The sequence below is a fragment of the Odontesthes bonariensis genome, chromosome 9 (genome assembly GCF_027942865.1).
Source record: "Odontesthes bonariensis isolate fOdoBon6 chromosome 9, fOdoBon6.hap1, whole genome shotgun sequence".
Lineage (NCBI taxonomy): Eukaryota > Metazoa > Chordata > Actinopteri > Atheriniformes > Atherinopsidae > Odontesthes > Odontesthes bonariensis.
The window spans coordinates 23944383-23962531 of NC_134514.1; the positions used below are offsets into that span (position 1 = coordinate 23944383).

Consider the following 18149-nt stretch of genomic DNA (forward strand, 5'->3'; position numbering starts at 1 on the left):
GCTCATATTCTGACCAACGATGAGACAGGGAGTACAATAAAAAGAAAGGTTGAAAGAATAGTGATGGAGACATAAAAAAAACAACCAACATGATTTTACTTAGAAAAAGAGAAAAGTAGAGCAGACCAAAGAAACAATTGTGTATGGAGTGTTGTCAAGGTGATATTCCTTGTCTGTAACCTTTCTCTGTGCTTATCTTTGGAGCTTTAATGATGGTGACAGAGACAGTACAGGATTTAGAGTGGCTGACTCCACGGTGAGGTAGCGTGTCCTTGTGGGAGTCTCTGTCGGTCAAGCTCATTCATTCATATACACATGACAACAAAACCAAAATGCTGGGCTTTAACTGTTCTTGAAGGAAAAGGTTAATGGGTCGTTTTGTTTGGAATTCGTGTTTAACAGTAACAACTGCTCGAAATGTTACTGAACAGCCTCAGACAAGAGAAAAAAGTGGATTAAGTCCCACTAAGTTGGATAAACCACGGTGTCAGGACAAGCCTCCATTAAGAAAACGGACATGTCTAAATGGGTCGTTTTGGAGATATAACACCAACATAAACACCAGCTTCAACAGCCACAGAAACATTTTTAAAACCCCACCTGTGACAACAGTATATGTCGGTAAAGAAAAGGTGAGACCTCACAATGAAAGAAAAAGGGAGGGAAATAAATCCAAAACCTTGAAATTGAATGTCTAAGCATTCCCATGTGGGCAAAGGTTAGTGATGGATGATAAGAAGAGCTATATAAATTAAACCGAAATACCAGTAATATAAAGAATAATAATAATAATGATAGCATAATACTTTATGTCTAAGTAACAATATCATTTTCCTTGCATTTTCTGGACAGTGAGTGATACTACCTCACTCTGTTGTTTCCTTTTCTGCAAAAACATAAAAATGGATTCTGCCCTTTTCAGTATGTCAGATTTTAAATGGATCACCCATCCAATGTATTGCATTCATTTAATAGAGAAATGTTGTAGACGGACTAAAATGAAGCAGGATTAAAGCAGACAGTTGTTCTAAGGAGGAAAACTTTGGTAAAGTATTCATAACATGAGCTCTCCAGCTCAGTGACTCAATCATTTCTCCAAAAGCCGTCATACCCACATGCTTGTCACCTGCCTTGTATGTTCTTTTTTTTACTTTTTGAGGGTATTTGTCATCTATAATTTTATGTGAAACCTTAAAGGATAAGACCGGTTTTTTGACATTGGGCCCTTGATTTCACATTATAACATGATGTTCTACTCACCCCTGCTTGTTGTTGAACATTTGGAGCTGTTCCGAAGATATTCGAGAGGCGTCTGGCTGCTCTCTTGAGATATTCGGCCATGAAACGGTTTCCTATGGGCAAGCTTATACAGGCACAAACTATGCTGTTTATAATTTATTAATTACTGTACATTAGCACTGATAACGTGGAGGTGCGTCGCTTACTTAAAAAAATCCGGGTTACTGTAATTTTGATTTTTTTGTCGTAAAGTGGGTGTTACTGACGTCCTCGTCGTGCTACTGCCACAGACAGCCCACAGACCTGCTGCCTATTTATTCATTCGGCTAAAATTCAAAATTAGTAACCCGGATTTTTTTAAGTAAGCGACGCACCTCCACGTTATCAGTGCTAGTGTACAGTAATTAATAAATTATAAACAGCATAGTTTGTGCCTGTATAAGCTTGCCCATAGGAAACCGTTTCATGGCCGAAAATCTCAAGAGAGCAGCCAGACGCCTCGCGAATATCTTCGGAACAGCTCCAAATGACCAACAACAAGCAGGGGTGAGTAGAACATCATGTTATAATGTGAAATCAAGGGCCCAATGTCAAAAAACCGGTCTTATCCTTTAAATTGCCCGTGTTGCCATAAATCATGTCTTCCATCTACTGTTTGTATTTCATTTGTTAACCTTGAACGCTGCTTTCTCATTCATTACAGCTTTGAACCTGTTGTTGTTTGTTTTATCCTTTATGACTTATAACTTGTGTAGTCGTGCCTCCACACTAGCCAGGGCCACTGCCGGAGGTGTTAACATTTATATGTGCATTATGCATTATTTGTCCACGTGTACGTTCATCCGTTCCAGTCATGTGAACACAAAATCCCGGCAATGTCTGGAAGGAATTTCCTTAAATTTGGCTAAAATGTCAACTTGAATAAACAGATTAGGATTCGGTAGTATGAGGTCACACTGACCTCACAAAAACACTTTTGTCCACAACTCAAGAATTTGTGTCGCAACAATTTCATACGTCTGTGAGGATAAAATCTTTCCATCATTGACCTCCATAACTCTGGAGCAGAAGAAGAGATGGGTGGAGACTGCAACTTGACCACTTTGTGGATACATAAAAAGGCAAGGTGGTGATTGTAGTTTTACTGTTGTTTTGATGGCTAATTTAACATCTGGCCTAAGCACAACGAATGAATATCAGCATTTCAGTCGACACTATAACATATACAGAGCCGCTGAAAAATGGGCACTGCCTGAAAAACAAACAAGTCACACACTGGACCGTGTTTTCATGGACCATATATTCAACCTAAAAGGACTCCTTTCGAAAGTTAAATAGAAGGCCACTTTGTGATCTATATGCAGAAGACAGGCATTATTACCTCCGGTTTCCTGTAAACAAAAATCAAGGCAAAACTGGAAGTGTTGTCTGTGAGTGAGCCCTTTTTGATGAAATTTGTATTGGAGTGTTTGGGGATCGGGGAAGCTTGTCAGTCTGTCTCGGTCTGTGTGTGTGTTTTACAGAGAATTTAGGAACTAAATACAGTCATAAAGAAGGATGATGGTTTGGAAGAACGTTAAGACACAGAAACACACATCTACACACATCATAAAAAGCACATCAGAGAGAAAAGCTCCCATCGGCCCCACAGATAGTAAATTGTCCGTGTTGCCCCCCCCTCATCTCTTGTTTTTTTTGTTGTTTTTCTCCACCAAGCAGCTACCGCTCCTCTGGGTTTAAAACTCATTTTCATGTCTCATGTAAGCTCTACATTTTTACATATTTGTTCAAAATCCTATTATGATGTCATTGTGATATGAATAGGTCTTGCAAATTGGAAAGTATTTTCAGACTAAAGTTGGACGCAGAGGTAATCTTCACAATCTAATCTCTTGAAGCACAAAAACATCAGTGACACATTCTGATGTAGCTTATAGGAGAACATGGCCCAGGTTGACAAAACTCAACAAAACTAAAGCATAAATATTCAAGCACACACCCATACATATCGAAAGAGTTTCCCTCTTTAACCAACCTGTTGGGTCCGAGTCATTCAATGAAGACTGACATGTGGGAAGCTGTTCACGGCTTACATGTTCTGATGAGCTGAGGTGACCAGTATCAGTGTCCAAACCTAGAGGCAATAACCCATCCAGATCACAGAACCGCTCTGATCCAGGCCCAGCACTCTGTTTGTGCATCACCAAAGGGGATATGGAAACAGATGGAGGGACAGAGTAGAAGGAGGGATGGGAGGAAGATGGTGGAATAAAAAATGAAAGAGGTGAGAAAAACAGGTCATGTTGGGACGAGACAGAGAGATGATACACAAAGGGATGTGGCAAGGAAGGAAAATAGCAAATAAAGAGATGATGGAGGGAGGTGATGAGGGCACAGTGGGGAAAGGTGTATCAGGAGTGAAAAACATCAACGTGAAAACACAGTGAATAAAATCGAATTGAGAAAAACAAGCCTGATCTCAAAACTTATTTTCATTTTCACTGCAACACAATCAGTTCACAGGGTAACATGAAGTTTAAAGTCATTTGAACTTTTATGAAGTCAAGTAAGTGTATTCATTTCCTATTTTTAAGGACTAAAGTGTATAAATGCCTTTAAATGATACTGTCTTTTACAGGGGAATATTTTCCTCGCCCCTTGTTTCTTTTGTTTCCACTTGATGAATTGATTTTTAATTAACCCCTGGAGCTGGTGAGAGCATCTCACAATGGTGTGGTGTGTTAGCTGGTCCCTCCATGCAAGTGTCCTCCTGTGATACAAAAGTGAAGTAAGAAAGCTCTGCTTAGTTTAGATACGATCTGATACATTAGCATGCTTGCCTTGCAACACACTGCAGATGGGCTGGGAGAATATAGGCGAGAGAGGCATGTGGGAATAGCACTGCTCAGAGCAAGGAAGAAGCAAGGATGGGGAAAAGCAAGAGGAAGAAAGGGTGACAGATAAACAAAGAAGGAGCAAAAGACCAGTGATGCTGCATCAGGAAAAAAAAGATATTTCTTTCTGCAAGCCAATATCTCACTACAAGCAGAATACAGCAGTTCACTAGATATCTTACTTGCCGTGTAAAGGTAACACAAAAAGTAGAAAGGGCACAGGAAACGGGATAGAAAGAGACACAAAAAGATGGATCAAATGAAAGAGGGAGAGAAAGTACATAAACTCTCAGAGGAGAAAAGATGAGCAGAGCTGTGATCTAAAGACATGAAAAAAAAAAAAAGCTGTATCTAATCATTCCGGGAGCAGTTCGATTCAGGTCCAGAGGCCCCAGATAACCACCATCCTGACAATCATGAACATCATTTTGTTCCAGATTTTTAATAAAGAACTAACCCCTTATTTCTCTTTTTCATTCCTCTGTCACACTATAAAGGGTTCAGACCATTAAATGGCTGATAGAGCATTTAATACTATTCAGGCAGTTCCTTTTTAATTCACTGTTTCTTGCACCTTTGACACCACAGATTAATATACAGTATCTCTGAGGTATAGATGAATGATTTAAATCAGTTAATATTACATGTAATAGATCAGCTCAACAACAAATAAAAACCCAAGCTGTAAGTCCCTGAATTCCTCTATGCAGTGATTATGTCTTGTGTGATGAACTTCTAAAACCTGTGTTCATTTTACTACCTCCCTTGACATATTACTAAGACAAATCTGAGTGTCAGCATTACTTAATTATTTTATAAATGGTTTAATATGACGTGTTTTTCATCAAAGTAATACCTTTGTAAGAGGACTAGTTTTATCAAATCAATGAGCTTATACAAGAAAGTCTGTTTTCTAGACATGAGGTACTGTCACTGTAATTGGATTAGTGATGCCTCTGCATCAAAAACTTACACATAATGCACTTTACATTCTCAAAAGGACGCACGAGAAGAAAGATTGAAAATAACACTATATTCTGGATTCAATTTATTTGGCTCATGTTCCTCTGCTTTTAAACAAAATCTCTTTTCTATCGATTCCCACTCATCGAAATGGCAACACATACAGCCCATTGCATGCATAATGTTCCTTTAGTACAAGATAGCTGAGCTTCACAGGGGTATTACAACTGTCTAGCTAAGAACCTTACACACATAGGAATGTGGAAATATGTTACCATGGCTGATTCTGAATGCTGTTCTGGCTCATTAGTCTGCAAATCTTGCTCAGTTTCTGCCTCTGCAGGGCCAAAGGAATCGTCCAGACGAGACAATGCAGGATTGCATTTTTCACTCCATAAATGTCCTTGAATCTGTGCTTCGTCACCGGAAGAGTCTCCTTCATGTGGAGTCAGACCCAGGCTATCACTGGACATTTCCTCTCCACTGTCTTTGTGAAACAAACACACAGACACACACACATAGATACCCATTTTAGGACAATTAAACGTTTACTTTAAGCTATGACTTTAGGTTGAACAAAAGTTCCTCTTCAAAATGCGTGATTATTTTCCAAAATAAAACTATTTGTGCGGCTCAAAAAGTGAGGGACTTTCAAGGTGAGCAGTAAAAACACACTACCTCTCCTTGCTTATCACGCTTTGAACCAATGGAGCAGCATTTTCATCTCTAACATCCAAGAAAAACCGTCTAACATGATGTGAGTGTCCCTGACACTGCAAAGCTCTAATAAGCTGATAAGGTTGGCATTCAGTCGTCTCACTGGTCAAAGAGCTGTCAAAAGCAGTGGCAGTGAAGGATGGAAATTATGAAGAACGGCACAGATATGATGGATGAACAGAGAAACACAGGTGACCGAGTGAAGTAAGTGGAGCCAAGATAAGGTAGGGGGCGAGATTTGGAAATGTTGTGAAAGAATATGCCTTTTTTTTTTTAAACTGTCAACAGCTTACAAAAGTTATGTTCAATGTGCTACGTTTTACTACCTAAAAGTTGTAAAATATTTCCATAGTCTTATGAAGATTAAACACACTCGGCACACTACAACCTATAAACACATATCTATAAAACATGTACGCACAAACAAAGAGAAACAACTGGAACACGCCCATCCCATAATACTGTTGAACATAAAAAACATTTGGCTGTGTACTGGCTCCAAAGGCTGTTATTACTAAAGAGTGATTAGATTAATGTCTCAACTGGTACAATATGCAGATTTATGATATCAACAGAATAATTATTACTCTGATTACATCATAAGAATATTTTTTCAGTTGGCTAGAAAAACTATTTCTTTTGATGTATCGGAGGCCATTTCGATTAAAATGGGCACGACAGCCGCTGTTGCAGGCTTTTGGAATGGATCTTACAAGAAAAAATCTTAGTTATGACCTTATAGTGCCATCTGAAGTCTTCTTACCAGGATCAGACTGAACATAGCGAATAAGCCTTTGATCTTCATCTAAGTCAAAAGTATAGACAAGCATAATATCCAATTATCCAAGACACAGAAAATATAAACTCGTTAATTAACTAAGTAAATGTTCAGTTTTGGTGGGGAAACGTACAGCGTGGAAGCTCTTGGAAAAATAAGAGGTCACGTGTCATTTGGTAGAAATATCCTCAAGCAAACGTTATGTTTTTCCCAAACTGTCCAGCCTTTTTGGAGCTGGTCATAACGCTCTAAATTTTGCAAAGTTTATTTTTCTTGCCACAGCACATGGCTGCAGGTATATAAAAAGAAAAAAAAAAAAGATGAAAGTCAGATAATGTGTATGTGTGTCAACACTAAATAAATTCAGGGTCATTCTTTACAATGTAATTACTTTCCTGTCTGTTATAGTGTTATGTCAGGTATTCACTTCAAACGGAACTTTAATCGATTTTAATAAATAGAGAAAGAACGCATTTTATAGTTGGGTCTAAATTGGCTTTGACAGCCCAGGGGAATGAAAGGAAGCCATTACTCTGAGAACCACAAACCGTTTATTAATATAAACTGGGAATTGTGTTTAAATTGTAGCATGACAAAGCGTTTTTTTTTTAATCTACAAACAGCACTATCTTTTTTTTTTTGTTGTTGTTATTTGTTAAACTGCTTTTTTCCCCCTCCTCTTCTTATTTTGTAATCAAAATCTCTTTACCCAGAAATTACTGTCCAATTTCTGGGAATCCGATTGTGTTTTTTTAGTATCTGATTTATTTGGGGAAAATAGACTTTACAATTAAGGTATTTTATGTGAGACAATGGTAACAGTGTAAACTATGGATGTTTTGGTAGATGGGCATATCAAGCATATAGCATCTTTTCCATTCAACCAGATTTTAGCTGCAAGATTCAGTTAATTGATGACAGATTTATCTATAGTACAGTAACTCTATTATCATTATTAGCTTAAAAGAATATTTCTAACCCTTATTAAACTGGCTGCTTGGAGACTAATTCTCATGCACAGCACTTACACATTCTAATTTCCACCTTGCCAGTGGGTAAACTTATGCCAAAGCCCTACTTTGACAATTCCAAGATTTGTGGCCTGAGAGCACATGATCTTAGCTCATGATGTGCAGTGTAAATTGGCACTGGGTGTTTGAATAATGAGAATGGGGAAAAAAAAAATAAAAATTGTAATTTGTCCAGGTTGTTAATTACATTACAGTTAAGAGCTTGGTTTTATATTCTTGGTGACAAGGAGCAGGAATGGCATGTAATCTAATTAACGTCATTGCTGCCAAGTGAGTACACAGATCTGGAGTTTAAGCCAAACTCTCAATACCATCACAGAGCAATTGAGAGTTTATAGTGAGGCAAATAGCCACACTTAAACTCCAAAAGGCAAGCCCCCTTAAGACTAAACCTGAAGCCTATTAACGATTTTCACTAACAGCTTGTATACAGTAGATGTTTCAGTCTTTGCCGGTTTGGAGTTAACTGTCATTATGTGTTCCTATGCCTTCACTTCCACTTCCTAGAATTTTGTTAACATAACAAACTGTTTACATCAAAGCCATTACCTATAAATAGAACAACCACTTTATAGTCAAAGCAAGTAAACATGATCAGTCTTACTGATGTTCTTATCTAATACATAAACATATCTGAACTGATGCACACACACATACGAACACACAGGCACACATAATATATTATTACATTTCTTTTACCTGTTGATAGCTCGTCATTGTTGTCAGGTTTCACTGGATTCTGGATGAAATTTATGACACTGGATGAGATACAATGTATATCTCGATGTGACCGAGTTGATTTCTGGTCGTCGGATATTGGGGTAGAGGACATAAAAACTGGGGCATCTTCATATTTTAAAGCTGACGTATAGCAGGAATATGCAGACACCCCGCATGGCACAGGGCTGATTTGTGACAGAACTGGTTCCAGGGATCTTGGTGGAGGATGTTGTCTGGCAGATGACAAAGTGTGCATGAGTTGATTTTCTGATAGAAGAAACTCTGAGGCACATGTGGAAGGTTGGGATTGCTGTGGGGACATCAGATTCCCGCTTGATGCTCCAAAAAGCTTCTGAGAAAATATTGGTTCTCCTAATAACTGAGGGGACTGGGGTTGTTCTGACATGACAGGTGAGTCTGAGTCTTTTTGTAACCGGGCTGAGTGGTAAACCTTGGGTAATAAGGTTGACTCAGTAGAGCTTGATAGTGAAACTGTGAAGGTAGACCTAAGGGAAAAGGATACAGATGGAGAGCGGGAAGGATCTTCTTGTGGGTTTGCTGACATGTAACCATCTAAAGCTGAAACATCAGGCAAAAGAGGGGAGTGAGAAGATTTGGGGATCTCAGACTGTGAATATGGTAATGGGGACGGATATTGCGGCGCTCCACCGATAGCCCTTGACTTGTTGATAGAGGGAGAGCTGATGGACATAGATGAGGTTGTTATCTTGACGGATTCCTTTGAAGTTGCAAGATTCTCAGCAGTGGGATAAGTTGATGCCTTACTTTTAGAAGAGAATACTGTGCAAAAGAGACAGATATGCAAATAATCTTAAGTATAAGGCTTGATTTGTTATTAAAACCATTTTTTTTTCACAAAGGATCATTAGAAATAGCAATCATTTTACAACTTTAGACTGCCCGCTACAGGCCCGATTTACCCGATCTAAATCCTTGAGGCCACAGTCACTGAATTAATGGGGTACCACACTGAATCAAAGCTTCTTAGTATTCATCTGATAAGATTTATTTTGATATCAAATACATTTTTCTTTCAGCTAGCTTTTTTATAGGCTTTAAATTAAGCATGTTACATAATTTAGAGTTTTGGCAAATCTGCAGTGTGACAGCACACTGTCACTTCACATAACAAACAAATCACCATCATCCATCTTTTCCTCGTGATCAACTGCATCATGACAGATGCCATGCTTACATGGCAAAACAGTCAAATCAATATTCCAAGGGCATAGTAGCACATGCATGGGGTTAATTTCTCAATTTGAATGCAATTAACAACAAAAAATAAATAAAACGGGATATGAGTTTTGCATATAAAAAATATAAATTAAAAATCAAACTTTACTCTCCAAATGACTTAGAAAAAAAGCTCAAACCAATCAACATTATACGCGCTTTCTGTCCAAAAATCACAACAGAAAGCACTCTACTTTCACTTATCTTTTTGTAGCACGCAGCTTACCTTTGACTGAGTGTTCTGGCTGTGAAGTCTGACACTTAGATGAATGGAGCTTCTTGGCTGATTTGGACTGTACTGGTCTGCCAGACTGTGTGGCTGGTTGTGATGTACTAGCTGTTGACTGGACTGCTCTCGAGGACATACTACTGCCCACAGCTGTTTTGGATGCCAGTGTTAACTCTCTCCCACAGATCTGCTGAACAGACCTTGTCCTGTGTGGAAAATACAGCACTTTGAGAGTGAGCTCATCAGCACCTGTTAATGGCCAAGTATGACTGTGAAAATTAAAATCGGCATCAAATCAGTGAAAGACTGAGAACATTATCACCAATGCTACTTTTAATATTGAAAAAAAAGACATGTTAATTCATACTTGCACTGTAGTGCAGTTTATCCAAAACACCTGACTACTTTAAAAACATTACTATTAATGAGTCAAGATGCACACAGGAATGTGAACCGATGATTTGAATCGGCTTCTCTTTTGTCTCAAAGCAACATAAAGTGAATTCAATCAAGTGGACACCTGCTTTCCATCTCATTGATTAGCAGCTGCTGGGTTTTTCTCTCATAGATCTCATAAGCTAAACCTTTCAGCAAAACCTTGCGTACTTAGCCTTTATTATTTATCTGTAAATTTGCCTACCAGTAGAAACCAATACTGAAACCAGGGTAATGAGTTTATATACTATTTGTTTAGAACACTCGTGCTCTGTATGTATACAATAGCAATGAAATGTTGCCTTACAAGTGCTTAGAATCAAAAACACCTCATTGTCTTTTCTTTTTAGTTATTGTTCAAATTCTTTCGGTATACGTGGGGATTCAGTAGATGACGTCATTATGTTGTTTTGTAAATCAGTTTTCTGTATTTTCTGTAGAATTCTGCTGTCTGTAGGTGAAAACCTTGTTCCGTCTGCTGATGTAAAACAGTTGTTTAAGTTAAACCTGGGACTTTTGTGGGAGGTATATATCAGGTAAAGGCTGAAAGTGAAGTTTTTTTTATGTTGTTGCTGTTACCCACGACATTTTAACCCAAATAGCTGCACTTCAAACAACACACACGCACATAAGAAATTTAACCAAAAGTTAACCTAGATTATGTCAACGTCAAAGCAAACTCTGAAGAACAGTGAATGGATGGCATGTCCAATCTTGCACTGAGCCCAGTTTGGCGCAGCACAGATCACTTCTCGGGTCACACAACACACAGACATGAATGGGTAGAAAGGTGGAGTGTGACATTCATTGCATCAAATGGCCCTTTCAGACAAAATACATCATGCACTGTGCCTGTAGCTGGGTTCAGAGTACTGGTCTCTGATGACAGAGCAAAACAGTTTGAGTATCAAAACTTCAAGCTGGTCATTTTGTTATTAGCAGGCAGGGAGGTCCTGGTTTGTATCCATTGTACATGTTGCCAACTTGGAAAATGTATCCATCCCAAAAAATAAACAAAGCACTATCACTTTCCCGGATAAAAAAAAAAGAAATGAAAAAAAAAGAGTGTCCTGAATGTCCAAATCTGCTTGCAACACACTGCAGAACTGTGTTGTTCTCTCAGACAGCAGTCAAATGTTAATAGGAGAGAACAATACAAAGTTCTGTCAGAGTTCACACACGCAAAACAGCTTTTCCTGCATTGCTGCCTTCTGCGCCTGGATGAATGCCTCCCGTTTACCGCCTGTGCAAGTATTCATCACTGCATGCTGCAGTTGAGCTTTGAATGCTGCACATCGTGAGCTCCCTGAGCTGTCTGCCATGTTGAGTGTGCACGGCCTTTGATGCAGCGACAAACTATAATTTCACAGCACAAGCTACTGAAATGAATGGGTTTCAGAGCACAGCGGTCGTCACATTTGGTCTGAAAGCAAGTGAAAGCAGTTGGGGTACAGCAGTAGCATGATAGACCTGAACATTCACCAGATGAAACGACGTGGGGAATCCCTGTATACTAACAGCCAACACAAGCAACAGCAACTTAAGATAAATGCAGTGATATTTAGCAATATTCCCACCACATCTTAGCCACAACACAGGAGACCAAATGTAGTAACAGCATCAGTTAACTTATTTATTCCTAAAGACTTACGATCTTACCGTGTTGTTGAGGATTGGATGTTATTCTTCATTGTGTTTATTTCTATTTGAGTTTGCATAAGTGTGCACCTTTTACTACACAAAGATTAATTTCAGTTTACATGATAAGGACAGCAACATTTAGAAATGATGATCCTCATCGCACAACATCCCATAATTAACCAGACAAAAAGGAGAGTCAAATTTCTGTAACACAGGAAGCGCTGTCGTGGTGACATGGACAACGCTGAAGATGGAGCAGGTTATTCCTCATGTGCTGCCTGACTCGTTCCCTTGAAGCTGTCAGCTGTACAAACTTTTCTCTATGAATGCTATTTATCTAAACTTTGCACAGAAACGGCTGGCAGAATTGTTCTTTGAAAAAGTTTTTGGTTTTTTACTTTAATACTTAAAATACATTTCAAAACCCATATTTTTTCACCTTTACTGAGAAAAAGAAGTTTAATCAATACTTCTAATTTTGTCAAGCTCTTTTCTTTTACAAAGGTAAGTATACTTCTATTTGAGTAAAGTGTGTACTTTTACAACCTCTGCTGATGGATCTTGGTGAACATTTGTTTTTAATCAGCCTTACTCTCTGTCGCTTGCAGTCTTCTGTTCAGGAGCACAGATTGTCTCTATGTCTCTGCACGTCTGGGGAGCATAAACAAGATCAATGCTGTTAAATGAGTGAGGGAGAACTTGCTCATGATGTGATACCTTGTGTGTGTAGGGATGGGAACTAAGAACTGGTTACAAATTGTCCGAATCATCAGAATCGTGTTGCTCTGAACTTATCAATTTCTCTATCGATGCTGGTGGGTGCTAGCAAATGTGCTTTGTAAATCAACAACATACACATCAGGCTTTCAAGTCTGATAACAATATGATGTTTCTGCGATGGGGGCTAATGCAATTTAGAATTGTCAAGTTGTTTGTTGATTAGTATTCTAATCAGTTTAATATTGGCATCACATTATTCGTTGAGAGCTGACAAAGAAACTCAACCCAGAGTTTATTTCCTTTGGAATGTTAGTTAGTAAGCAGCAGTTGTGCTCAGGCTGAAAACCTGTGTAGTTTACTGGTTTTCTAATAGAAAACTGAGCCAAGAAATGATAGGGATATCGATAAAGGAGACTGATAAGGAGCAGGGATAATGACATTGGTATCAATAAAATCTAGTCAATTCCCATCCTTACATGTGTGCTGTAGGAAGTCCGTCTGTGTGATTTGTACTCCTCCGATGGCATTAAATAAATGTGCATTCATGCAGTGAAAATGCTTTTTTCTTTTTGTTTTCCAATTCTTATTTTCTAAATGCTTCCGTCTGTCTCACCTCATCCAAGACTTCTACGACTAGGCATGATTCGGGTGTGGTAGTCTGTGGCTCGGTCCTGCTCTTGCTGACCGGAACAGCAAACAGTGACGCACAGTAGCGACGAAAACTCTCTTCCTCAGCTGAAAATAGACACAAATCAAGACAAGAGGAAAAAGCCTTGCCACATATAAGTAGATGTCCCCCCCCCCGATTCACTTTATCTACTAATTATCTTTTTTTCAAAGAGACTTCAAGAGGAACATACAGAGTGAAATAAGAATACATTTTAATGTAGAACATTAACATAAGTACATTGCTATTTAATGGTGAAGTAGCTGTTTTCTAAGCCCATAATGAAAATGGTTTGCACTTACGTAGCACCTCTTTTAACCCTGCCTTGGTTCTGCAAGTGTTTCTCATTCACCCACATGTATATAACAATAAAGAAACCCTAAATTCATCGAATCTCCTTTATTCCACGTAGACTACGTTAAAAGGACACAAAGAAAACACCGTTTCAATTTAACTTTAATGACCTAAACGTTTGTACAGCACAATACAGCACTTTGCTGGTTTGTCTCCAGTTCTTTTTGTTAGTTTTCTACTGACTGTGAAAGATGGAAATGCACGTGGCTTTCATTTCGTAAACCCTCCTCTTTCAGGCATCAGATTGTGGCATCATGGTGAGCAGCACACATAGATCTGTATAAATGTATGATATTGATTAAGCTGAAAGCTGTTGCCGACACAGCAGGGGCCCATGGTGGTCTGTTCAGTGAAGACGATCACATCACTGCTGGTTCCCTTTGATCTTTGCGATCCGGGACTATGTTAACATCACGTTACTGTAACTTCAAGTGAAGTGATCTGGATGGATATCAGTATTTGTGAAAGTATGCCATGACATGCATCTTTTTACTTTCATAGGGGCATAAACGCATATCTATTTGTCAGAGTAATACAAATATTACAAAGATCTATCTCTAAATTTCCCTCTTCGGTTGCTTTATCACTACAAGTCATCTGTCTGTACAACTGCGCACACACACACACACTTCTCCACATTGTTCTATCATATCACCACATGATTCTGACAGCACAAGAAAATGATAATTCAAAACAAGGGGGTGCTCCCCACATGATGCAGGTAAACAGCTTTTATTATTCATGTGCACGCTCATGTCCCACACTTTCTTATTCAAAGACGGGAGAGGAGGAGAAACTGCAACCTGTTGTAACTGCCATGCATTAGAAGAAAAGTTTCAAGCAGGTGGTAGGAATAGGTTATCAAATGCTTAAGTGCTCTGCATTTCCCAAAGACACTGCTGCTTTCCCCATATTTGCATATAACAACAAGCGAGAAGTATCAATTATTACATTCTAAGCAGAGAAATAAAAAATATATTGTCAATATCAGATTTTTTTTTTTACAAAGGCCTGGTGCTTTTAAGAGCTGCAGGAAAGGACTTCATGCAACTTAGACAGAAATGTAAGTGAGCTTGGGAGCTTTATTTACATCGAGGCCTTTTTCTCTTACAATATATAGTAAACACCAGTCAGTCAGTTTCAGTTCTAGTGTTTATTAAATTACATCTAATATCAATATCACAAAGACTGTTGCAAGCCGGCTTCACGATCGATGCTGTCAATGGAAGTTTGAATTTGCATTGTTCATATAAGATGAGTATTTTCGAGCAGAAAGACTAGAGCTAGTGAAATCCTGGACTCAGCTGCTTGGAGCTGGTGATGTAATTCTCTGCGGTACAGGACAGAACTTTGAGCATTGTAAAAAAGCAACATCTGGCAGAAAATATATTGTCTTGTTCAATCTTAAATCAGCACTACAAAAAGATCATTTGAGTCGGTTTTGTTTTACTGTTGCTTGTGCGTGTTTGTCTGGCAACAAACAAAGAAATAAACTGGAGTTCATCTGGTCATACTTCAAAACGGGAATTCTTGTTCTGGGTCATACTGGTCGCAAGATGTTTAATGAATCAACCAGAATGTGGACGGGCAGAATGTAGAGATGCAGACATATTGTTAAGTGGACAAATTGCAGTCCATACTGGACAAAACCACCCTCTGCACAACACCTTCATCAGGCAGAGGAGCGTGTTCAGTGGCAGACTGCTGTCTCAATCCTGCTCCACCAACAGACTAGAAAACTATTTTGTCCCTCTGGCCATCAGGCTGTACAACAGCTCTAAGTGATGGCACTTCTGTATTTCCTTAATATCTGTACGGTCACTTTATATTTTTTAATTGTTTTTTAAATTGTTTATAATTGTATAAACATTTTTATGGCTTTATTAGGCCTTGCTACTGGATGCTTGAATTTCCTTTGGAATCAATAAAGTATCCATCTATCTATCTACGACAAAATGACTCAATTTATCACAAGATTTTAATAAAAATTCATTACTCCTACAACTCTGTGACTGTTATTATTAAACAGTACAGCCATGAGCACAAGGAATTATTTTGAACCACAAAGATTTGGTGGGAGTAATTATTTAAGACAGACCGCTAGAGGGGAGCGGGGAACCAAGAGCTTGCAGATCATATCAAGGTCAGGATCAGAGTCAGTCTTGACTGTTGCAATGAAAGGCAGTTGACAACCCCAGGGTCCAGAGGTTTGGAAGCAGAGAGATAACCCCGGTCTACCCATCTCCTTTCGTTAACGGCTGGGGGGCAGAAAGTCAGAACACTCCACTGACTGATGAACCCCAGACAGTGAGCCCTGACTACAAGCCAAACCCCACCTCCTCCATTCTTTACCCTGTCAGGCTTGAGCCACCTTTAACAGCCCTCTGCCCACACAATCACAGCCAGTGATTACCCATCAAACTGCCTCGGATGGATGGGCGCGCACTGACACATCTGACCCGCTGAGAGACAGAGATTTTGCAGTTATGCGTTTGTATATCTGTGTGTGTGTGTGTGCTTGTGCGGGTCATCTGTCAGACTACTCTGTCTTGACTTCAGTTTGTTTGCTTTGAAAGCCTGTTTTATAGGGTGCACAACAAAAGAATACAGTTCCTCAAAATATCAATGCTGTTTTAGTGTCAAGATGTACATGGACAACAGTGTAGATGCACCTCTGTGTGTGTGTGTGTGTGGTTGTGCGCATATATGTGTGTATTACCGGTTAGGTTGCTTGCAATCTCCTCTTCGGTTTCTGTACCAGGTAGAGATTTTAAATCTGGTCCAACACCCACTGATGAACGATCATTTTTGACCGGTGTTCTGTAATAGAAAAATTATTTTATATCAGTAAATAAATCCAGATCCCATAAAAATGATACAATTTCCGTTATATTTTCATCTTTTTCTATCCTATTATCCCCTTTTTCTGATACTTGGATGGACTGTTCACATTTTAGTTGACTCTGTGGCAGCTACATCTTAACGGTACACACTAAGGCCGCCTTTGACCAACCTGTTGGTATTCACGTAAATGGAGCAATAAAAGTATGCATCACTCTTTTGGTCTCAGTGGGTTTTTTTCCCTTTTACCTACATTTGGAGATACATTTTAATTATTTATGATATTAAAGAGATGTTATAGAAACTATTTGATTGTCAAAACTCACAAAAAAGTTGCACAAGAGAGCAGAGGATTTTAATACAATAGAAAGAAGGTACTACATCTAATCTAAAAGTAAAGATACCGGTTTACCGCTTTTTGTTCTATGCACCGGCAATAAAGCAAAAACAGCAAGAAGGATGAGTCCTTCAATGTAACAATTTTTGTTGCCAGATTTGCCCTGAGGTTAACTCAATCACATGTAATATTTGAGCTAAAATTGCCTTACAAAAGTCATTCTATCCAGTAGAGGTATTCCGACATCTTTTCAAGCTTCCATTTGTGCACTTAAAACTAAACTTTAGCTCTGTGTAACTCTGTGGCATGGGTCAAATTAGCTGCTCCAGACTCAGTCACACCAGCCTTTGCTTCAGAACACAGTTCTTCGCCAGAAAAAAACAAACATATAAAGCACAATGTGTGGATCTACAGATTCACTCGAAAAACAGGGTGAAAGCACTGACGATGACTAATAAGCAAGAAGGAAACAATCGTATGGTCTTTTTTGTTGATGTTCAAACAGCTGCACAGATGCATCCAGGAATCTACTGTATACATAGTTCAGAAAATGATCCCTTTAAAAGCTGAAAAATATGACACACAAATGTTTCTGACCTTATTCTCTTGCTAATAAGCAACATTATCATGAAGACATTATCAAGAAGCCATTTTGAGCTATTTGTGTTTTGGCTAATGTTCTTCAGTATGTCAGTACTAGACTTATATGGTGCCTCAAGATTAGTTGATATTGAAATAAAGGGTTTTTCTTGAATGACAAAAAAGGAAAAAGAAAAACACATGAAGTCATATTTAGGTCTTAAAAGAGTAATGGGTTGGATTTAGTGACATCTAGTGGCACAATTTCAGACTGAAACCAAGTGAATACCCCTGTGCCATCTGCCCCTTCCATGAAGGGGATAAAGCAATTACAAAGAAATGGTTTGAGCACTTTTTTCTGCGGTAACAATTAGTTAGGCATTTCAAGTTATGAGTTACTCTCTCAAATAGGCAGCCCGCTGCTGTTGACATTTTACCGTAGTGTGTTCTGTTGCCACAAAATTAACAAAAAAAGAAAGTCAGAAAAAGCAAATCACCAACTCACTACGTCTCTTCTGCTCAACAGGCAATTGGTGCTGCACACATGAGTGTGCATGTGGAGCTTACCCAGCCAGCGAGACAGCAGAGAGGACAACGCCTACATAGTGGAAGCTCTCACATTATTCTGAAGTTGTCGGTGAAAATGACAAGAGCAGTCATGCTGAAATATCGTACCTTGGTAATAATAAGTGTCTGTCAGCAGTGAAGAAATTAATTCAGATTTGCAGAAGCACCTGCAAGCTAACC

General features: G+C 38.8%; 1 protein-coding gene across 1 annotated transcript in view; it reads right to left on the bottom strand.

Moving 5' to 3' along the window:
* Positions 1-4047: 4047 nt before the first annotated feature.
* Positions 4048-18149, bottom strand: part of zbbx (zinc finger, B-box domain containing) — a 38260-nt gene continuing 24158 nt past the window's right edge. The window contains exons 6-12 of the mRNA XM_075474245.1: positions 16365-16465; positions 13238-13359; positions 12497-12555; positions 9826-10034; positions 8322-9143; positions 5372-5583; positions 4048-4140 (exon numbers count right to left, since the gene is read on the bottom strand). Of these exons, the coding sequence (XP_075330360.1) occupies positions 4048-4140; positions 5372-5583; positions 8322-9143; positions 9826-10034; positions 12497-12555; positions 13238-13359; positions 16365-16465 (1618 nt within the window). The remainder of the gene's footprint in view (positions 4141-5371; positions 5584-8321; positions 9144-9825; positions 10035-12496; positions 12556-13237; positions 13360-16364; positions 16466-18149) is intronic.